Here is a 25,049-nt window from a genome sequence, read left to right on the forward strand (position 1 = left end):
AGTTTCCTTATTTATAGCAGTAACTCAATTTTTATCTATTGTTCCTGAAATTGCACTGATCGAGTAAAGATTATAGTATTACATTGACTCCATTCGACCTATGACTTGTCTTTGAAGTCCATATATATTTATAAAAAATTACCTTCTCTAGGAACGACCGATACGCTAACCTACGCCCATTAAATTTAAGAGAATAATTTCTCCTTAGTACGTTGTCTATTAAGCACGATGTTCAATAGTAGTCAATTTTCTTCCCCCAATTGTATAAGAGGCAGTTGATGTTAATTCAGTTATAACTCCTGCTATAACATATGAGTTACTCGATAGCATAAATATAGGGACTATGCAACTACCTAATATTTAAAATAAGTACCTTAATAAAGAAATTATGATCTTGTCTCATTTTAAATTCAAATGAGTGTAAATCATCTATATTCCTTTTGAAACGTAAAGTGCATAAATAGGTGAATTAAAATATTAATGTAACTTCTCTTAATTATATTCCTTCATAAAAAGTTTTAGTAACATTCGGCTAAAAAAAATGATTCTATTAAAAAAACTTATTTTTAAAACCTTATATGTTAACAGTTTTTTTATCTCAGATAAAAAAAATTTACATAGATAAATGACAGTTTCAAAATATATTTTTTTTAATATAATTTTCGTCGCAACATATGAAAAAGTTTACTTGTGTTTTTTCATTCGAAACATTACATGAATTTCATTCGATGTACATAGTCTTTTATTTAAAGATGTTCAATAAATGTATACTCGTATGTTTAAAGAAGAAGAAGGGAGATCTTTTTTTTTTTTAGGACAACGTATACACATATGTTAACGTTAGTTTTAGTAATTAAAACGGTATGTGTCTTCTTTTTCTTTAAAGGAAGAAAAAAAAACTATTTTGACATATAAAAGAAGAAATTATATATCTGGTGCGTCAACATCAAAACAATCTTGAACAAAAATAAAGCAAAGTTAGTTATTTTTAATTAATATACATGCGTGTGCAGCAATACGTGAAACCATACTTGATATTAATTTTATCATTAATATGAAAAGTTTATTTTTTGACATTCTGGTTCAGCCATTGGTTGTGCATAAAGAAACAATAATAAACATTTCGTCATTTTGAGTGAGCAAAAAGCCAAAAGATATGACATTTCAGATCCCTTAGATACTAAAGTTGAGGTAGCGAGGATTATGGATATTATGAAGTGTTCCAGCAGCCAGGTCTTTTAGATGTCCCAGAAAAAGAATGATGTAGAAGAGCTCTACAGTAAAGTAAATGGTGGAGGGCACGATTGAAAGAGTGATCCGGAGGCCTTGCCCATCTAGGAGAAGAAGATCAAGGAGAACCCTACCAAATCCATGAATTACCTTGCCAACAACTTAATTGTAGCTGCTAGGACTTTCAGCAGGGCTCTAAAGGGCTAATTGGGATTTTATTCATACATGAGGATCCGAAAATACCACCTTCTGACTGAGTTTAAGAGACCACTTTTTCTGACATACCCTATATTTGTACAATATAAAATACACCCTAATATTTCAAATACATTTTTGAGTTAATTTTATACTTTTTATAAAAAAAAAATTGGGAAGAGCTAAGGTACACAATAAAATTAGCCATAGTTTAAATCTTTATTTTAGTTAACATGCATTATATTGCATTTAACAAGTTCATTCAAATAAAAGATTTGAATTTCTTATTTTTTGATTGTGACGATCATTTTTGGCTATTTTATGTTCAATTTGCGATACAGCAAAAGGGTCAATAAAAATAAACCAAATACTTAAAAAATATAAAAAGTCCAAATTTTTTGTCATATTTTGGACGGTACAAAAGCCTAAAAAATGGAAAATTTGGACCCAAATAGAACATATTTCACAAAAAGTGCCATATCATAAAAAAATGGTTTGAGAGTCATGAAACTTTTCTAAAGTCAGTTAATTTATTGCCCATAGTAACATATAAATATGTAGAAAATATTGTTGTGTAGGTTAGCAAAAAAATAATCTAAAAACGGTTGAGTCTAGTGACTATATATGTTAAATTACATGATTATGCATATACAGTGTATCCTTGCAAATCGTGAACCAACTTTCCAAAGCTCAACTATATCAAGATTCTCAATATGTACAAAAAGTAATACAATAAGGTTAAGTGCGCCTGCAACAGGTTCAGGTCCAGAATGGAGAAGGTCATCGCCACTGAGGGTGCCTACCTTGAGTAGAACTCAAAGCCAGAAGTCACACCTTTCAAACAGTTTTTGTATTTTTTGATTTAATCAATTATTAAAGATTTTAAGTATTGTTTATAATTATTTTGAAATTGTCAAAAAATTAGCGTCAACTCTGTGTAGCCATTTACATTTTATATTTTGGATGTCATACACAAATACAAATGATTTTAATGAAATATTAGTAAGCAATATATTATTTATACAAGAAGTATTTGGGGAAAATATCCGATCTCTATCTCTGCCGGATGTGTTTGGACATGAGAAAAATACAAGTAGTGATCCTAGGCCTAGTCATCATATTTCGGCTAATGATGAAATTTTAAACGAGGAGAACAAACTACATTAAGCCACTAAAGTGTTCATCATGAGTGTTCCTATTAAGGGACCGCCTGATACCCCGTATGAAGGTCCATTCAAAATTTTAGAAAAGTACCAAGAGTTCTTTGTTCTGAATAGGAGGGGAACTCCAACAAAGTAATCCAATTATAGATTGAAAGCTTCCCATGTTTCTCAAAAGCTCTTATTTAAATTTAATTTTTGTATTTTATTTTATAATCTCTACTCTCGTGGCTTGGAATCCCGAGCCAAAAAGGGATATATAAATTTAATATACTTAAAATAGTGGATAAATAATTTGACAAAGATAGTGTGGCAATCCATTGAAATCTGAACACATACTAACTCAATAAGTATTGAAAGTTGATTGTTTGAAATCAATTCATAATTCGATATAGTAAACCATAAACAATTCATAATAAAACAAAATAAAACTGAGCTTTTTAGCTAACCTACAAGTCGATAAAGTTATATTTGAATCTGATCAACAAATTGCCATTTGTGAATTCTAAACAGTTAGTTGTCTCCAAGACCATCGTCTACGCCGTCAGCAAGACTCTTTTAAATGAGTCTTTTGTACTCCTTTTTCACTCTTTTGGCCCTCCTACAGACCCCTCGACATGCACATTTTGAGTGCATATTATATTGTTGATTTTACTTTGTCATAATAATTATGTATCGAAATGACCATCCACAGCCTTTATCCTAGACCTGAAGCCCTTGCAGATCTTCTTGACTAATTCCTCCGACAAACCAGCCCACACTTCTCCACAGAAACTTTTAATACCCCTATATTCACATGGGAAAAGGCTCAAGTCCTCCCCTCAGTGGCGTTCCAGATCCCATAGTCAAAAGTGTTGCAGTATGATGAGGACGAAGCCCATATTAACCAGTGCTAGAAATGCGTTTAGTTGTCTTCGCGCCAATTTTGAGTTTTTTTTTTTGTTTGTTTTTTATGCAATGGGATTTCCAGTCTTTCTCTCAAAGCTCTCGTGATGGATCTTCAGCTTTTAATGTTGGTAATGAGACCCTTGGAGTTGGAAACAATGCGGGAGATCTCGTTATAACTCATTCCCGCGTCAAGAAGCATGGATATACGATTGTTTTTGGTCTCCTTTTCACATTTCTTTAGTCTAATGGAGAAATTAGTTTTGTCACCATTGTTCGCTTTTTGTGCTTTCCAAGTAGATATTATGGGAAAAATCAGTCCATGGAGCCTTTCTAATATGTCATTTACAATTGGTATGGACACGCTGTATATTGTTATATCTAATAAATGATAGATATTTTATGTAAATATACTTACATTAAAAGCATATATATTAATTTATTATTAATAAACTAGGACTAATTATATTATAAGAAGTTGAAATTCAATTTGCATCAATAGCCCATTGTTTTATTCATCGGGATAAGTTTAGATGAATGTAAAGAAACTATTAATACAAAACTAACAAAAGTGGAACGCAAAGAAAATTATATACAGGGTGGTTCAGATGAATTGGGAAAAATTTTAAAGGCTTATAATGAACCAATTGGATGGGGTAAACCCATAATGTTTTACTTATTTGAAATCTTCATTTAATAAGATGTAATTATTATAATCTATTTTGAGATTACCCTTTCTTAAAAACCTAGGACACACAGCGCCGGAAGCTATGGAAGCCAGGATGACCTCGTACAGATACAAATTTTTCATTGTACTTGTTTTCGTTTTGCACTTTTGATTTACATTCCCGGCATTAATGGAGTAGCCCAAGGAATAAATTACAACTTCCAACAAGACAGGTCCACAAGCCCACTGACTGTAGGATGTCTTGGGCACCAAATTTCCTCACCTATGAAGCCAGGTTTTTGGCCTGCAAATACCCCAGACCTGAACCAATGCGATAGGTTTGTATCAAGTATCATTCGTCTGTGAGAGCCCTGAAGAAGTCAGGATTTGCACAAGGTCACCTGACTTCAGGCACCGTTTTGCCGAAGTAATCAAATTCATTATGAATAATAAAATTTCATTAAATGTAGCTCTCAAACAATTAAAAAATATGGTTCTACCGCATTTAGTTCCATTTTTATAAGCCTTTTAAGATTTTCCCAATATATCTGGACCACACTGTAGTTGCTAAGATTGAGTTATTTCATATGAAAGTTTTGATCTTCATAATATGTGATCCCTATAAATATAAAAACAGTTAAAAAATGTGATTTATTATCATCAAAATATTAATAATACAAATAAAACATTTTTGAAATAATTTAAAAAATAAACATGTATTATTTAAGTTTATAAATAGTTTTATGACAAATAATTTATAATTGTTTATATTTTTTAGATATTGAAAGTATTTATAAACAAAAATGTATATTCAATCCTGATTGGTTTTGAAAATAAAAGACCCATTAGACTTTGTTACACCTGTAATTTAGGATCATCATTTGAACTAACAAGCCATAAAATATAAAGTTTAGTTTCATTTGTTGAAGAACCATCATTTTACTTTAATATATTAGAAAAAGGTTTTCTTATATTTACTGTTTAAAAAACAAGAACTTAATTTCAACAAAGTTTTGATTATAAAATTATTCATCTACTTTAAAATTAAGTATAAAAGTTTGAATACAACAAGAAAAAATTATGTTGATGGAAATTAAGTTACAATCAAGCCTTAAAAAAAGAAGTGATAAATATAAAATGGTTGCATTTAACGAATAACTATTAACTTTAAAACCATAAATCTATTCATAAATTTGATATCTTTTATTAAATTTATTAGCTTGAAAATATCTTTAATTCATTTATATCAATTTAAACCATTACAAGCAATAAATTAATTAATTTACCAATACTTATGATTATGAACTTTTTAATCGAAAAACAATATTTATTAATCAATTTCGGTTTATATGTTGTTTTGAATACTTTTCTCAATATTATATCAAAAAGAAAAGTAAAAATGATATAATTGGATACCACATTACTCAAGGTTCTATCTCAAATCGAGAGTGTTGTTCAGTTCAAAATCGTAGCTTCCCGGAAAGAGAGTAGAGTAAACATAATGATTTGTACGAATATAATTTTTTCATAAGAAATATCTTACTGTCAACCAAATTTGAAAGAAAAAATGTTTAACTATAATTTATAGGTCAGTAGTGCATCTCCTATTCAGGCCTAGCGGCTCATGAAAGTTTGATCAAAAATATATATGTCTAGTTTATAAATTATCTGTCATATTGAACCAGTTTCCAACAACTTTAGAAAAGCAAATAGCAAAAGCCTGAGAAGCGACAATATAATTTCCCTTATAAGGTCTACATTTCAGTTAAGAATTTACAAAGACCCAAATTTGCAAGGGAAAGGCGAAATTTGGGTGTTTCAGATACAATATTGAGTAAAAATAACACTGTTCCTATAATTATCTAAAACAATAGCAATTATACTAGTAATTAAGATACATTCTCATGAAATTTTGTTCATGTAAACAAAAGATGAACCTATCTTACATGGTGGATACAATTTTCAAGATTAAATACCATAATTAAATATCTTATATGTCTGGAAATTATATATATCTTCTTACATATAAATGTTACAGATACTGGCAATAGGTTAATTGTTTAAGCGGCTCTTATTGAGGTCCCATGAATATTTTGATTTAACGTATGTAATTTATGTTAAATTAATTGCAAAATTGTCAGAGAATTTTTATTTTTTGAAAAAGTTTATTTCCTATAAAATATGATACCTGCACTTCAAAAACATTAAAAAAATTTAGCATTGACAAAATATGATTTTATTTGTCCTAAATAGTGGTTCTCAAACTATTGTACGCAGAGACTTGCGTATGGTTGGACGAGTTTTTATATAAACAGAGTAAAAAAAAAAATGCTTTTACTCTATGTTTTAGGTTTTTAATATTTATTGTCTAAATAAATAATGTTTGTCTCCTTTTAAACTTAGAACGAGATGTGCTACCTAAAAAGGACATTATAAGGGAATGAAATTTTACCTAGGTTAAACTGTTTCAGTTTTTCAGAAGTATTCGTAATCGAAATTGACAAAAAGTTGAGAGACAAACCGCCATAATAAACATTTACAAGAAAAAAATAGAGTTTTATTACATAATGCTCAAAACTTTCACTGCAGCTATTTTCCTCTTGGGAGTTTTAACCTCTAAATATGTATATACGAGTACACTTGCTTTTGTATGGATGGATGGATGAGAGAGGAGAAACGATTTTAAATTTAGATACAAAACTACGGTATATACAAATAATGTTAAAATATGTATATTATTTTGAAAATGACCAAAGAAACAATTTTTTTTATTATAAATGCCAATATTATAGCGCTTACATCAAATTTAGTTCTGTTTGTTTTATATGTTTAGCTGTATTTCAATTTTGCTCTATGTTTTTTTGGGGTGTGCAATGAAAATGTACCATTCTAAATAATTCCCACTTAGAATCATATATTAAAATGTAATTTTTTGCTTATGTATATTTATTCTAGAGTGCATTTCTTTATCATTTTGATATATCTACGTACAAATATTAAGAAGTATACTTATCTACCTAGGATATATGTTAATTATATACATTTCCTTTGATGATCTTATTAATAGCAATGTAAATATATTTCTGTTTGCAGATTCTTATTTACTGTTTTGCAGTTATGAATAATTAATGAATATATATGGTTACTATATGTATACAATAATGTTTTTGTAATGTGGTGATATATATTGTTGTATTTAGTGCATTAAAAAAAGTTGAGAATGTCTTTCAAGTATTAATGGTGAACACTATATTACTAAACTGGATTATTTTTCTATATTCGATATATTAAATGTGAATGCGTTGGGGTGTGTGTATTTTTGAGGCCAGTGGTCCTGAATAATCTAGTAATCGCCTTTAAAATGCCTTTAAATAAGGATAGTAACTAGTGTTTATCTACTTCAAATACTAAAAATTCATTGTAATATCCTGTTGTATCGAACTTTCCCTCCTCTCTATATAAAAATTTTTCATCGAATATGTATACTTCCAGTATTTCTTTTTTTTGGGTAGTACTTCATTAGCTTCTGAGTTAATAACAAATTTTGGAATTTATGAACGAAATTTAAAAGAATATTTTTGTATTTATTTGCCCCAACAAGGAATATGAAATATAGAAATAGGGTTATTGAGGGATATTTTATTTTGATAAGATAATAAAACTCGACATATTCTTTTTTTCGACTAAAATTTAGATATACTATTTAATATTTATATGGAAAATATAAGGTAAAAAAGTATTCTATTTTCTCACTGATACATATTCTAAGTATCATATACAAATACTTCTAAGAGTCAGTATTGTTTTGTAGTCCTAAAATATCAATTTCAACATCCCTGGGAAGTACTCAACGTTAGGGTTTGAAGGGAGTTATACAGAGTTCGTTATGTTTAGAAACACGATATCCACCACTTGAAGGAACAAACTATGATAGCATATTTTTTGTAAAAAGAAGCCTTCTCGAGTAAACATTGTCAAATAACTAGACCAATTATGTTATATACGGGGGTTTGTTTGAAACGTCCGTGCAAAGTCCACAAGATGGAACTACTGAAGTGTATGGAGGTTATTTTTACTTAGGTGTATCTCTTTGAAGACATACACCAACTTTCAGCCGTACCGGCTGAAAGTTGTCTATTTCTTTCTTTTTGGCATTCGTTAGAATCTTGGAAGTTGAGTGATTTTCAAAAAAAGGGTACAACAAACAATTTCATGAGTTGATTAAACATTACTTTATCAAATACAAAACACCTTAGGTGACTAAAAAGAAGCTTCACGAATATTAAAGGGACTTTATACCTTCGTTTAGAGCAGTTTATAAGTTATTTTAAAATTTTCGATGTGGGCAAAAGGAAACAAGAGGCATTGAACTTTATGGACGCCCTATTGAGGTTATTAGTCCAAAAATAATTCGTAAAATCCATGATATGGTGATGGATGACAGAAGAGTGAAGGTGTGTGAGATTGCTTGTGCTGTGGGCATCTCGAGTTAGAGCACTATTTCAATTTATTTTGTGACCACAACTACTGAGGTGATGAAAAAGAACTTTTTGTTGTCCGATCGTGGGCATTTTTAGCAAATCGGTTTTCATAGGGTCCAATAACCTGTAATAACCTTTTTCATTTAGTTGATGAAGATTCTTCCTAGCACATCCAAAAGACTGTCACTATAAACTTTCTGGCCGATGTCCTAATTCAAACAAATGCGAAACAGAAAGACAATCCGACTTAAAGTTGATTTGTTTCTTCCAAGAGATGCAACTAACTAAACATAACCTCGATTTGTGCAAGTAGTGCCATTTCTTATACTTTGAAAGGACTTTTCAAACGACCCCCCGTATGCTGTACATCAACATATACAACAATATAACAGTTTTTATAATGAAAACCGCTATTGAGGTCGTATCTACTAAAAATATATTCTGATCGTCTCTAGTCATATTGTATGCAACTGAATAAAAAATAAATTTATTTTTTGCAAAATATTTTAACTACATTTGTGGTGTGTCAACATAAAAACAATATTGCATAAAAATTAAAAAAATGAGAAAATGTCAGTTTATGTTTTTACTTGATGTATAAGTACACAAAAACTAATATTTCATCGTTATATTTGGGTCAATTTTAGGCGTATTACTGAAATTTGTGGTATAAGTTAAGATATCCAAGTACTTTTAATTATAATTATAGCATTTATTTTAATTAAAATACTTATTTTGGACCCGATATGACGTCTTTTTAAATAAAATCTGTCAATTTTAATTTTTTATTCACGATCAATTTTGGCTACTTCACATTCAATTTGTGGCGTCTCCAAAGTGCTAATAAATTTGTTTATTATAAGATAAATTGACCATTATTTGTCAAAGAATGGAATTTATATAATTCACACTCAATTTAAAATAAAATCATTCTAACTTACTTTTGTGTTTACTAATCATTTTTATAAGGATATAACCTTTGTGTAACGTGCCTTTCTTTAAACTTAAGCATTTTTTAATTAAGTTATTTACTTTGGTAAAAGGTTATTTTTTCATCATTAATTACTTTGTTGTTTGTTTCCTAATAGTAAAAATTATGCTAATAAAAAAATTTCATTCTTTTCTTTAATGTAATTTTTTTTTTTAAAGATACACATTACATCAATCAATATCTTCATTAAGATTTATTGTAATTCATATATATATATATGAATAATAATTATTAACATATATTTTTTTAATAATTATATTGTTTTGATTAGTTACTTCAACGTTGTCATGTCAAATAAGAAGAAAGGAAAGTGTAGACAATGATGAAGACCACCTATTGTGTTTTTGTACAAGATATTTCCTTTAAAAAGGAGGAACGAAGAAGACGCTTCTGGAACATTCGATTCTCCATTTACTCATATTTGTGGTTCTTCTTAGCACTCGTTCCACAATTAGGTAAGTACTTTAGTTTTCTCTTTTTTATGATTAGTCCGATAGGGTATAAAGGGTGCACAATAAAAATCCCGGGGTCAGCAATGAAATATTGAACGTAAACCTTTTTGATAAATCAATTTATTTCAATTAAACTTTTCAGAAATGTAAACAAACCATTGAACTTTTAAAATTTAATGAAAGAGATTTCTGCCTTAATCATGGCTTATAAAAAGTGTGGGAAACGGGACAACGAAACTTTTCAGAAGCCTTTATTGATTAGAGCCACATTCCCGGAAAAAAAATATATTGATACCTAAATAATATGTAATTTTTTATTAGACTTAACGAATACATTTTGATAATTAGTGAGAGACGACCTCGAGATAGAAGAGTGTTGATCAGTAGTTGAGCCAGTACAAAATGAGCACCAACATATTCTATCCAAATGATTGATTCCTTTGGATAGTTCATTGAGTCTTAATCAATTATATTTTTAACATTATTTATCTTTCTACTTTATTTATTAATTGGGTAGTTAATTACGATTTGAGTAAACATTTTTCTAATAAAATAAACTTATTAATCAGCATCTAATTGTTAAAATTTGTAACAAAAGGTTAAACGTTTTATCTTTTTTATTTGCAGTAACGTAAGTGGGAATCATAATTACACAGTATTACAACATCAATCCCATTCAAATATATTATTTATTTTTCCCGGTGAAGTGGCTCTTGGCAATAAGGTTATTGGCAAAGTTTTCTTTACACGCTCGGATACTAAGACAGGCTTTGAGAAATTGTCAGCCCAATCAGAGTTATATTCCCTTGTGATGGCTGTTTTAGGTGAGTCGAGAATCGATTGGGGAGTAGGATTTACTTTATTTTTAAGGAAGCCCTAACAAAAAGTTGTACAAAGGATTCAAATGGGATTTTAAGAAAACAGTTAACAAAAAATAAATAAGAATTTAAAAAAGGCTAGTATTGACTTATAGGCTGTTGTTCACAATCAATAATTTTTTTCCCCCTTTATTTCATATCAGCACTATTTTTGTAGTGAAAACGCTACAAAGCTCAAATTCTAACTCTGAGAAGCTCATCATTTTGCTATTGAGGCATTTGGAGTTCAAGAAGAGCATCAAAATCTATTCATTTGTTTTTTTGCAGCGGCATTTTTTTTATTTTATAGAAAAACAACATTTAACTTTATTCATAAATCCCAAAAATAATAACAATTAATAAAATATGATATGTCATAATTATTAAAAATTGTAAACACGATAACAAATGTCGTTTCATAATTGGTAAATATTCTGTAAAACTATTTATTATAAAAAAACAACAATTGAAAGTACTCGGTTCTCTTGGAAATTTATCCCTTTATTAAATATAAAATACGTTTTGATTATTTCTGAGTCTGATTTATAATTCATTTTCTTCTACTTGATTGTTAGACTCTATGTAATAGTTTTATACATTTAGAGTGTTAATGATATTTTACATAGGTGTAACCCAAAAATAAAGATAACTTTGAAAACCACATATCTATATTATCAGAAATTTGTAGACATCGAGACATTTGTTCTAGAAAATATGTATTTGGACTGCTTCAGTAACTAACTTATAACTCGAAAAGTATGAGGACTGCTTTACAGGTTGGTACCTTAAATTTTTATATAGGATGTGTGCTATGTATTAAATTTAAATTCCATGATTTTGAAAAACTAATTAAAGAATTTTATATATTATATAATTCAGAAAAGATCAACAAGGGTAAAGTTGTAGCTAGGTACAAAAACAACAATTTATAATTTGTATCCTTAGATGTCAAGAATAAATTTTTTAGAAAGGCTAACCTGACATATCCAAAAAGAAGTATATCTGACATAAATTGAAGCTGTATACATAAATTACAAAAAGGGAACACTCATTTTGTACAAATTGATTCAAGGCATAAAAGGAATTTATCTTTGAGTACAATATCCAAAACTGATTTTCTATAAGTCATCTAAATTCTGAAATATCCGGGATTATTGTAATTCGGTACTATTATCGTTTAAAATCATTTTTTACCCTTAAAAAATTAAAAAAATCCAAAAACAAAAACTACTATTAATACAACTTATGTTGAAAGCGGTTTTATTATGATGATACAGTATTTTGAAATTTATAATAATCGCATTATTGTTTCGCTCCTGGTATCTCATTCCCAAGGAAGGAGTCCACACTACTCCATTATGAGGCTTGGTAGTTTTCATCGGATGAATTATTCTCCCTTCGTCCCTCGTGGTATTCGGAATCTGAAATATGTACAGAGTCCTACACTACAATTATAAGAAACTTTGACCTTATGCAAATCCTGTATGGGAACATCATGCCCTAGTTTTTCCTACTCAAAGAGAGGTTAAGTGACTAATAAAATAAATTTATCTTAATTTTCACTGTTAGTCAGATATTGAGATGGAGAAACACGATACCTCATCCATTAGCGTTTTGCAAATTTGAAATGGTCAAAACTCTTTTAACCTAAATTACTTCATAATTTATTATCGTAAAGTGCTATGATTTATGTCATCTCATCTCTCGATATTCAAGAATTTCAAATTATTACGGTTTAATATAGATTGAATAATAGGATCCAACTCTAAAATTCTGTTATTTTTGAATTAGCCGTCTATTCTTTAAATAGTGGAACAATGTGATAATTATAATTCCAGGTCAGATATTCCAAACCTTTTTTATTCAAACTGTTTAAATTTAAAAATGATCTAGCCACAATTTGACTGTAAGATCAATACTACCAACTCTGGGACCCTTTAATCAAGATTAATTAATATTTTTTCTTAATAAAGAAAAAATGGTTAGAATGTAGCAACAAGCGATTGGAGCCAAGCTGAAATATTTAAAAAGAAAAGGGGATAATATAATGTCATTTCTCATTTATTCGTTCCAGTTCAGTCTTAGTACCGGTCCTATAAGTCCAAGGGACCGGCCCCTAAAAGGTGCAGTCCTTTAGACTATCAGTATTAGAAAATGATTTAAAAAAAGTAGAAAGAAAGTTGAAAGCGTCATGTAGGACCGAACTTTATAATTTTTCAGAACTGATTTGCAGAACTGAACTGGACTGGACGAAGATTTAACTTGACAGGACTGCAGTGGTCTGTCCAAAATAAGAACTGACACAACACTACGAGCAATAACAAAAATGAAAGCAGAAATAAACTACTTTATTTTTATTTTTGGACATCACTAACTCAAAGTATTGATAGTAGAAAAAATGAAAGTTATGAATTAGCGTCCATTTGTTATCCATATAATATTTTTTTCTTAGGACATTAATAAATGGATTAGAGATAACTTGAACACTCATCTTTGCCATATACATATATCTATCTATTACGATCAAAGTAAATACCTCCATAGTATGGATGAGATCCCAATGGATCACCTAAATATATTAATGCATAAACACTTTTTATGTTTGTAGCTTATAAAATTATTTTAGTATGGCAAATCGGGGAATTATTTCGGTAATGTTCTTATAATATTTTCAATGCCTTAGTAAAAAGTTTTCAGTTCTAAATAAATATATTGATCGAACAAAGTTTGTCTGTTGACACCTTATTTTTCAGAGTAGGCCTAATATCTTTAAAATAGCGTAAATATTTTAAATAAGAAATAACAATGTAGCAAAGCGCGTCATATTTAAAGAAAAAAGTTGAACTATGACTCCCAATAATGCTGCAGCTAGTGCATAATAAGAATATTTTAGGAGTTTGCATTACAATAGAATGATGAATCAAATGATAATGAATAATATCATTGCTCAAAAATATAGGTATATGTTCTCAGAATGAAAAATGAAGCACAATGTATCGTTTAGATCTGCTATAAATATATACAATGGCCTAATATTAAATACTGATATTTAGTTTCTGTCGTTATCAATTACGAAGAAAATATTTCAGAATTTTTTTTATATGTATGTAGGAAAAAACATTTTCTTATTCTGAAAAATGTTCAATAGATACACAATAAAAATATATTTTTTTAGATAACAAAAACTACAACAACAATGAAACAGACAATACAGTCATGTTTTTGCTGTAAATATATTAGAGTCTATAATTTACTTCAAAAAATAAAATAACTTGTAATCATACAATATATGATTTATGTGTCTTCCTCAACTGTCTTTGTCCCACTTATTCTCTGATTAATTTCCAATGAACTCTAAAATTCCTTCATAGTTTTAATGAATTTACGTTTTTGTATTTACTAATAATTACTTTTTGTTTTCATACTAGCAAAAAGTTAATTAATAATATGATAAAATATATTTAGTGATTATGTATATAACGTTTTTATATGACGTCAGCATTGTTATTGATAGCCGTTTTGGGGGCCTAGGGGATCAAGTATTATAAGAATAAAAATTCCTATATTATCCATATTACTGTTGATTAAAAATCTAACACTTTAATATCTAGTTTTATTATCAGTGAGTAGTATTTGTTATAAATTATGTAATTACATATCTATAAAATCTTATTTCCATAGGTTATAAAAACAGTTAATAATTATAATGGAAAAAATAGTATGTATTTTTTCTGAGTTGGAAAGTGTCAATTTAGGGATTTAATAGGAGTGGTCAGAATATTAACATAATTCTAATTTTACTATTTATTATTTATATTGTCTTCAATCCAAGTATTAAACTCTTTTTTGATTCCTAAAGTCATTTTATGAAATTTAATAAAGGCTTATACAAAATTGTTAGTTTTATATACTCAAAATATCAAATATAAGCCCTAAAAATAGCGTCAGATTCAATTATAATACATGTTATGGCGTTGGTGACACTCTATATAAGAGTATATAAGTCGTTAAAAAAGATAATTTCTATAAAGTTTGGAGAAATTTGTATCTCATATAAATTCATAAAAGAAATTTTATCAACATGAATCTTTTAATCAAATGACGGCATTTTTCAACTAAGATTTTGCACTGGTTTAGCATATGACATCTTAGATGTATACAGGGTGAACTGTAATACTACTCCACGATGTATATCATATATCAATATATTAAAGAAAAAATAATAGAGTATAATATGCGGTATATGTGTAAAATAAATTAAATCTTGTTGGCATTTAGTTAAACTATTGTAAGAAAGAAAAGAAAATGAGAAGTACTTTATATAATATTAAAAATAAAAGAAGGAATTTGACATAAAATAAGATTAAGCGACGAGCTAAAGTACTCCATGACTCGTCAAATCCCGTTACACTTTTTCCTCAATCTGTCATTATTATTAGTCTATTCTTGAGGAGAGAATGTCTAAGTATTGAGTGAGTAGTTACATTTGAGTGTATTCATGCATGAAAAATAGAGAGTCTCACCAAGAATTCGTTGAGACTTTATCCTCTACATTATTAATGCAAAACTTGTATGTTCGTCGACGCTTCATAACTTTAAGCAGTGCTTTTTGCTACTACCACCAGTAATGTATATGTTAAATACTAAAAAAACTGACTTCGATTTGAATTTGCAAACACTGTTTCTTTGTAGTCGATATTTGATGATGTCATTGTTCTATTATAAGGATTTACTTCTTTTTATCAAAACATTAGAATGGATTTGAATATAATTTTTTTCTTCTTCTTAATAGTTTATTTTCTTTTTAAAACAACACATATAGTTGCATTTATTGCATCTCCCTTTCTTTTCCTTGCCTTTTATATTCATATCTTTTGTGCAAATTTTTTGTATTAATTAATACCCGATTTGCAAATCCATTATTTTATCTTATCAATTATTTCATTCCCCATCATCAAATTAAACACATATGTATTATATATTAAAACTCTTTCGGAGTTTCTTCACATCTATATATTTACAAAATAAATAAAGTCTTTTGACGTCAAGGTTTTTAGCTTGCTTAAATTTAGAAAGACTTACATTAAAGCAATGTTATACTTGCATTATATTTATTATTTATTTCTCATATTTGTTACTCGAATAGATTTTTCCAAATCATTTAACATCTTTTATATTATTTCATTTATAAGTTTTCAAGGAGTTTCAATTTTTAGGATGGTTAAATATATATTTTTGTTAACATATATCAATATTAGGGTGGCTCTTATATTATACATATACCACCCTTGACAATAAGGTTTTTCTGAGCAAAATGTTTTTGAAATTAACAATTTATATATATATTAGACAAAATTTGTTACAAACTGATGTTCGTTTTAATATCAATTCGATTTTTTACTATTTGCCATATTACTAAATACTTATACTACAAAAAGAACCTATATTTGGTGCACACTTATCTTCTTGGTAGTACATAAATATTAGTTTCTTCAACGGTTTATTTTTGTTATAAAATTAAAAAAACATCAGCAAATTCTGATAAGTTTTCATTTTTAGTCAAAAGTTTTAGAGCCAAAATTTGAATGCCACTCAAATATTACAATTTTTAACATAGGAATATATTTTCATTGTTCTGACAAATGGATATTATTAAAATAACAAACTTTGATTGATTTAAGTATACAATATGAGACACTTTATATAACATACTTTTCAATGGACGGTAGTAAATACCATACTACAGAAGAATGTGTGGTTAGCTATTAATTATAATAATAATGTTTTAATTCAAATTTACTCTCGTGAAGCTGTGTAAATTTAATCTCAATTAAATGAAGAATTATATCTGATTGGCTAACTGCCATTTTTGGGACTCTTTATAACAGATGAAACTGTGATATAAGTTCACAATAGAGAAAACTTGAACAACAAGTTGTCTAAGGAATGTAAGAAATTTGAATACGAAATAAATAATACTTTTTAGACGAGAAAGGAATAAGGGTTTGGAATGGGGAAATAAATAAAGCAAAAAAGGATATTATTTTATACTCCTTACAAAAATAACACTTTATAAAAACGATGTCTTGATAAAGGCATTATCAGATTTTTTTTTTTTTTTTGGTGATATAATTTATTGATTATTCTTTGTGGGATTTTTTTGTCATTGTAAATGGTTGTATTTTAAATCATTATAAAAAATTGATTGACTAATAAGTATTATCCTTCATTATCAGCATAATTTATTTTTTACGAGTACGCTGCAGCAATAATATTTTCAATATAGTAAAATACCAGGTGTAGAAAAAATAATAGGACCTGCCTCGAAGTAGTCATTAAAATTATCATAATTAAGCAAGATTATATTGTACATTGATTTTTTTTTTGATTTTTTTTACTATAAAAATGTACATTAATTATGAATCTTTCCACCAATGAACCCCTTGGACATATTGACAACTTAGTCCTTTTTCATGATCCTCCGCTGCAGATTAACAGACGTCTTCAGGGCATCAATATTCGAGTGGCAGACTTTGCAGGCCTTCTTCTCAATTTGCCACCAAATGGAGTAATCCAGTTGATTCAGATCTGAGGGGGCCAAATTTTATTGGACCAGAAGTTCATTTTGCTACCCATTTCCTCTTGCATAATATTAGCAGTATTGGCCAAAGCCCTTATCTACTGAAATACGTACGTGGCCTTGTTGCAATTATTCATGGTCTTGGTGATCTATTAGACTACATTTTCCTTCAACAACATCAATAAATAGTCGGATGGTGGAAAACGGTATCCATTAGTAAACTAAATTGGAGGCATTTTTTCTCCAGTTGATGCCACAGCCCCCAACATCATCACAGAGGCCGGATGTTTGGTCTTGGTGACTGTCCTGATGCTGTTGTCAGTCTTGCCAAAGCATACCACCCGATTATTTTGATGTTGTAGACGAGGTCAACGGTAAATATCTTTTCACCAGAGAAAAAAATTACCTGATTGCATTACGCTTCAAATCATTCAAGACTCGTTGAAATCACTGAAGATAGATTTCTTTTTGACGTTAGGACAGCAGTAGCCTTTAATTTATCTAATCAACCTTCATCCAGCCTTTCGGATGGCCTTGTCCATAGTAGACCAATGCACCTTCCTCTTCATGGCGTACTCTAACATATTCATAGTTGGGTTTACCTTAAAGGCCTCCTGCAGGAGTAACTGGCATTGCTCAGATTTATTAGGCGTCGACAAAGAGACAAAAGAACAGACACATATTGCTTTAATAATATATATAGGATTGTAAATCCTGATTATTTTTTAATGTGACAGTTTTATTTTTGTGGGGAACCAGAACATTGTTTTTGTATTTGCTAAAGATGTTATGATTAGTCTTTCATACTTGAGAAAAGAACATCTAAGTATACAGTGTTATCATGAGTGTGCTCATAAATGACCGAGAGTAACATTCAGGATTTATTGTGGAGATGTCATTTATTACTTATGAATATGTATTGGAGAAGCTTTAATCATTATTATCTTATTCTAAGTATAAAGTAACCATGAGTGCTTTTAGACAGTAAGTATCATTGTAGATTTCTTAGGCAACCTAGTATGGTTGTAAATCTTAAGGATTTTAAAGAGTGTGAGTTTTTTGATGTTGCCCAACTGAGAATTTTTTTCTTGCTAGAACTCTTATCATTTTCCTTTCATTCATGAGGACAACCCATGTAAGTACAAAGTATAATTACCATGTTTTGTTTTAGAAAATGACGGAAATTAACTCCAAGGGTTTGTTTGTTTTAGTTATAAGTGTAAGTCCCCGTTGGACTCAGAGTAGACATGAGGATTATAAACGGACTAATTCCTTCCTATATCCTCTTTGATACGATGTGGTACTTGTGATTATTTCCTTTATCTCACAAAAGCTTGAAGCTAATATAATGAAACTTCATGACAGTTAAGCTTCTCTCCTCCAAAATATTGTTATTTTGAAAGTTTTCTCCCTTTGAAGTATATGTGGGAAAGATCAGCATAGTTGTCGTGGGGTTTAAATAACTTATCTGCAAGCAGCTATGAGATGAAATAAATAAATACAAACCCCCTAATCCATATCTAGCTTTAAAAGTATTTAAAAGCACTATCAAAAAATACATAAATTCGGACAAGTTGCAAATTAAATTTTTTAATTTCGGACGCTATTCGAATCATGTTTCTTGATTTCAGAAACATGAAATAGCAAAAATATAAGAGATAAATATACATGGGAGTGCAAATGCTTGAGTATTTATCTCTCGGGTGGATAATATTCAAAATATAACGTACCTGCTGCTCTTGTACGCAGGGGAATCCTTGATTATTTGACAACCCTTCAGTTGAAGGATCTCACATTATTTTATGAGAACAGATAGGGGAGGAACAGACACTCGTGTCCTGTTTGCTCCTATTTTCCAACTCCAGAATGTTAAATCCTCATTTCCAATACGATTGTATATTTCATTCAGATTCTTCCATGTCAAAATGTATATTAATTATCATCCTGATAATATGTTGGATCAATTATGAAGAGGAATGTTCTCTTACTCTAAATCCTTCATTTACTTCAACAATCAAGAGTTATCATTTATATTCCGATAGATGATGTTGATGTTATAAGCCTTTTACATTCTTTGGTTTCATTTGTGCAAATTAATAATTAATTACAACATCACTATCGGTATAGACATTTTGCATTACCGTCCTACAAAATCCAAGGTATCCTCTTTGTTGAGAAAGGCTTCATTCACTAACATGGACGATTCATGTTCGATTTATTAATAAGTTCTTGCACCACGATAAATCTAATTTATTTAAGAATACAAAATGAAGTTGAGCTCTTACAGGATTAAGGACCTAATAAATTACAATTTGCCACTCCTTTATTGCTAAATTCAGTTTCCTATAAAAGATTTTTTTCATATTGCCTAATTTATTGTTTTATTAATCAATTAATTTAATACTATAATATGCAATTCATAAAGGAACTAATTTGAATTCTTAATTGAATAATTAGTTCGAATATATCGCCTGGATTGGGTAACAAACCATTAGGAAAGGTAGAATATAATATTGGATAAAGAATCTTCTGCTGTATCATTTCTTTCCCTTAATAAAAAAGGTATTCATCCAAAAGACTTCAAGATTCAACTCCCTACATTGGCAATGCTTCAAGGGGAATCCAGTTTACTTAATGTTGGTATAAGCACCTGTTATGGGATCATAACAATCATTTATACTTGAATAATCTTCATATTATCACAAACCACAAAATATAGAATTGTTGAATTTTAACTACAAATAATTAGAACCTCGAACTTTAAACTTTTGTTTCTCAAAAATTATACCATCAATTGATTTGAAATTTCACAGGATTATTTAAGAAAGGGTAATAATTACATAACAATCTCTTTTGATATTCTCAGTTGAAGTAATAACTTACCGTTAACCGTTAAGTGTCCGACAATTTGAAACGTCCGACGATGCGTAACTTACCCTAATACGTTTGTAGTACTTTGAAGATCAAATTCTATGGGTTTGGGTTTAGCGCTAGCTTACTAACTGTCATTAACAATGTAATGTGTACACATGATGATATTATCTCCAAATTCAGCATTAACTTGTCCATTTTCCATTACGAATCATTTCTTAAAATCTATAAACAATACATAAGTCAAAACTATATTTGGAATTTAAAGAAACAATTATAATTACTAATATTTCCTTCATAAAAAAACGAACTATAGATAATAATTTTATATTTACGATCCTGAATCATACTACAATATCAAAAAGATGCTGAGTTATTGACTTCCTTTTTTTTTTGTTTACGCCCATTTCCAATGAATGTCAGAACATTACACAAAAGAATAACAAAAGAGGAATAAGTTACTCCTTCTTGGAAGCTCATATGATCAAAAAAATATATAACTTGTAAGAAAATAACAATTTATGTTTACAGTGTATAAAAATATTTTGAGAATTAATGTTTAAATAAAAGATTTATGGTTATATTTTTTATCTTATATCTTTTCTTATGAATATGTAAAATAAAAGCAAGAAAAAAAAACTACCTTGTTTATTTAAATATGTTTTAATATTCATAAATAATACAAAAAAATCTTTAAAAAATTACATTTATTGCCTGAATTAAGATATCTTTTCAACTTTTTTATACACTTAAAACCAAGATAATAAAAAGAAAAATTAAAGACATAGTAACACACAAATCTAACAAAACACTATAAAGTTCTTAAATTCAAGACCAAGATATGTTTTCATAACAAAGAAGTGAGCAATAGTTTTTCTTTGTTTTCTTTCGGTTGCTCGCCAATATATCGACTTCAAAAGTAATCAATTAAAATCTGATGCTCATTATAATATTTATAAACTACATATAGTTTAAAAAAATAATCCAAATACACAATTTCCTTTTTTTAACCCCACAAGGTTCATGAGTTGTTATAACTGTCTGATATTATGTCATATAGATCTTTCTTCATCTTTAAGCTTAAAAACATTTGTTTAATATTTTAATTGGTTTAAAACATAGATTTTTGATGACTTTTCAATGAAGGTTTTGGAATTTCTTGGTAGAAATTATGAAATGTTTTATTCAAAGTCTCTAATTGACTATTTTTACCGATATTTATAACAAAATAAATGTTTTTCCCTAAATAACAAATCAATTTTTTTTAAACGTGGTGTTAGCTTTTTTTTATTATACAATATATTTACACCCTAATATTTTAATCGAAATTCTAGCAGTTAAAAAACAGGGGTTGAGTAGAGAAGAAACAAGGAACAAAAAGAGTTGGAAAAGAGAAAAAAGTCAATGTTTTGACAATTTAGAGAAAAAAGGAAGTTAATTTTTGTATTTATTTTGTGATAGTGTTTTGAAGAATCATTTAATCAAGTTAATTTATTGCGCTGCATTAAAAAAATAACGATTGGAGTCTAAGTTGAAGAGTCCAATCTTGTTTGTCAAACCAAGGACATCCCTATACACAATCTCTTTTTATAACAATTAAATTCATCTATCTAAAATTTATATTTAAAAAAAAAAGACTTCTACTTCACGATGTCAAACTGCGCCTAAAAAACGTTTTACTTTTCTACATATTTCTTTCTCTATAATATGCACACTGGAAGGTAATTAGTAAAAATTTTCATTTTTTATATCTAATGATCTATTTATCATATATTTGCTATCGAATATATGAAACTTCGTACTCCAAAAATTGTCAAATTGCTTGAATCAAGGATTCCTTTATCTCAATTTAAAAAATAATATATGTATGGTGTTATAACGATTAATATAATCAAATTTAACATTTGAAATATAACCGTGGTACAGTATTGTTGTATTTAGAAATCATTAAGAAATCATTGTTTAAAGTTACTGATCTCCATGTTCTCCTTCTCTCCAAAAAAAATCTGAAAAGATTCCTGGGATCCACAGGAACACAAACTTTATTGTACATTTTCGAAATGTCAGCAACGAGAACAATTTTATTGAAACCCTAACGGTATACAAGATCTATAAGATCGTATTGAATTTTAGGAACTACCATCAAGGAAGAGTTCAGAGAGTTATTTGTCTCTAAGAATATTGAACCATCAACTTTGTCAACGTTGATCAAGCTTTCAATACACTATCATGAGGTATGTAATTAACCTTGGAAGTATCTGCCAATTTAATTTCTTCAACAGGCGCCAATTCTGCATATCCATCCTGTATCGCATTCTCCATTACTTACGCATTTTTTCCTAAATTTAAATTCTAGAATAATAAACCGTTTTAAGGCTCTTCTGTAATGGAATAGGAACCTCTATAGTATCATTTTCAAGTTTTCTAACACTAAATTAAAATATCCTTTGTGTACATTGTTCTTTGATCGATAATTGAATTTTCGAAGTAAGACCTTTTTCTTCTAACTTATAGAATTTTGAAATATCACAACATTCTCAAAATCCTGAGACATGGGAAACAAATTTCATGCTTGTTTTTAGATCGTATTGTATTTCAAAACATATTACCCATACAAATCTAGTATTTTTGGCGAAGCCATCATTTGATTCTCCAAATCTCGTAGACAAGAAGTAACAAATCGTGACATCATATCCAACCAAATTAGAATATCTATATTTCAAGGTAGATGGTATGGTCGGCAAGGCTTAGACTATTAAGATGAGGGTATTCCATGACAATTCTAGGCTTAATTTTTGACGCATTATACAAACTTACGATAAAAAATATATCAATGATATCCGGCTCAAACTACCATATGTAAGAACCCAAGGCTCTCTTCCCAACCTCTTTTCACAACTGACACAGATGTGTATTCACAATGAGGTTTTTATTAACAAAACTAACAAAAAGAGAAAAAACAATAACAAGAAATACAAAAAAGGATTCATAATTACAAACAAAACAAGGAATTCTGAACACCAAACAATTAATAAAATAAACAAACGCAACCTCCTTTGAAGTGTCCAATTCACTATCTATGGCATAGGTGATACTGATGGTGCCAAATTTACAAATGTTTCTCATGTAATTATTTATAATAAAGGATAGAAATGGCATAATAACCTACAAATCATTTTTATTTTTTTTTACAAATTATAACTATTTCTAAGACTTTTAATAAGCAGCCTAACTTCTCTTATTTATGTTGTTTCTTTCTTACACAATTTTAGAAACTCGAATTAAAATACGTGTATCATCATCGTCTTACTCGAACTTGACTCAATTTTTAATCATCAAAATCTTAAACTTCAGAATTTTGTAACCAGGAGTATTGTACTCATGAATAATGAAAAGTAACATTGATAATTTGTTGCAGTATTATTTAAGTCCTGAGAGTATTATTTAGGATATTCATAGGAATAATTTGTGCTTACTTCCTTATTTGATACTGCTCATACTGCATTTTCATTTCCTAGCTGATGTAAATATTATTATGAAATGGTATGGCAACTTAGTTGTTCTCCTCTCAAACATTATTTAAACTGTAAGGGTTATCTGATTATTTTTTGGTTTTCTTTCTTTTTACATACCAAAAAGTTCACGATTTAGAAACTTAAATAGCAGAATGTACTTTATTCTGCTATCAACATTTACTCAACCTAAAATACGAAAAAAATGTTTTCCAGTTTAATTTTGTTAATGCATCAATAATGTTTTATTTATGGATAGTCATTATTTAAAAAATCAAATCATTCTTGAATGTAAATTGTTACACAGAGAGAGAAAGTAAAATTATATACCAGATGTAAAGAAAAAAATATTTTTTCATATTGATGGATTTATTTGGTACAAACGTGAAATCATTTATATAATGATGAAACTTACATTTAACTACCATAAAATTACATAAATCATCATGTTGGTGACCGAGGAAGAAACCATTTTTGTATAAATTTATATGATTTATAAGGTTCCAAGAATTCTTATGGACCCAATCAAGAGATTCCATTATATATTGTGCATTAAAAAAATCATTTTTTTAATAACTTTATAAATTATTATTAATTTTTTCTATAAATGTTTATCTCTTTGGCAATCATAATCATGCTTACATATTTGTCGATCCTGACAATCTCCATTATTTTATTAGCATTTTTGACGATTTCCATTATTTTATTCACATTTTTGACAATTGCCCTTCTAGAGTGTGGTGTATCTTTGGGCGTTCAAATTACTGGGACAGAATTGACAAAACCAAAATCTTGCATGATTCACTGTTACAATATCAGAACCATAAACAGTAAACACATTTTTAGGTACCTAGCATGTCTTTACGCCTTTATCTATGAAAATACAAAAAAAAAAAAAAAACGGCGAATATTCTCTTGGTTTGTGTCCATTTTTTACAGACACTCAAACAATATTGAGTCAAACAATCAAATAATCTGAAAAAAGTTTTTTTGAACAAAATTATATATTTCTAACGCCATCTTGTGCATACCAATTGCAGTTATATAACGGAATACTAAAGTATTTAGTTTAAAAATAATAAATATCTTTTTACAAAACCTATTATTACATAGATAAATATAATAAAATATCAGCTAAAAGATTCTTTTTTTTTTTTGTAAAATTAAG

General features: G+C 28.6%; 1 protein-coding gene across 3 annotated transcripts in view; it reads left to right on the forward strand.

The window, feature by feature from the left end:
- Positions 1–25,049, forward strand: part of LOC121132376 (lachesin) — a 425,839-nt gene that overhangs the window by 149,627 nt on the left and 251,163 nt on the right. For all 3 annotated transcript variants that reach the window (XM_071886663.1, XM_071886665.1, XM_071886666.1), the window contains one exon: positions 9,881–10,064. In XM_071886663.1, the coding sequence (XP_071742764.1) occupies positions 9,929–10,064 (136 nt within the window). In that variant the 5' untranslated portion in view covers positions 9,881–9,928. The remainder of the gene's footprint in view (positions 1–9,880; positions 10,065–25,049) is intronic.

The sequence above is a fragment of the Lepeophtheirus salmonis genome, chromosome 2, assembly GCF_016086655.4.
Source record: "Lepeophtheirus salmonis chromosome 2, UVic_Lsal_1.4, whole genome shotgun sequence".
NCBI lineage: Eukaryota > Metazoa > Arthropoda > Copepoda > Siphonostomatoida > Caligidae > Lepeophtheirus > Lepeophtheirus salmonis.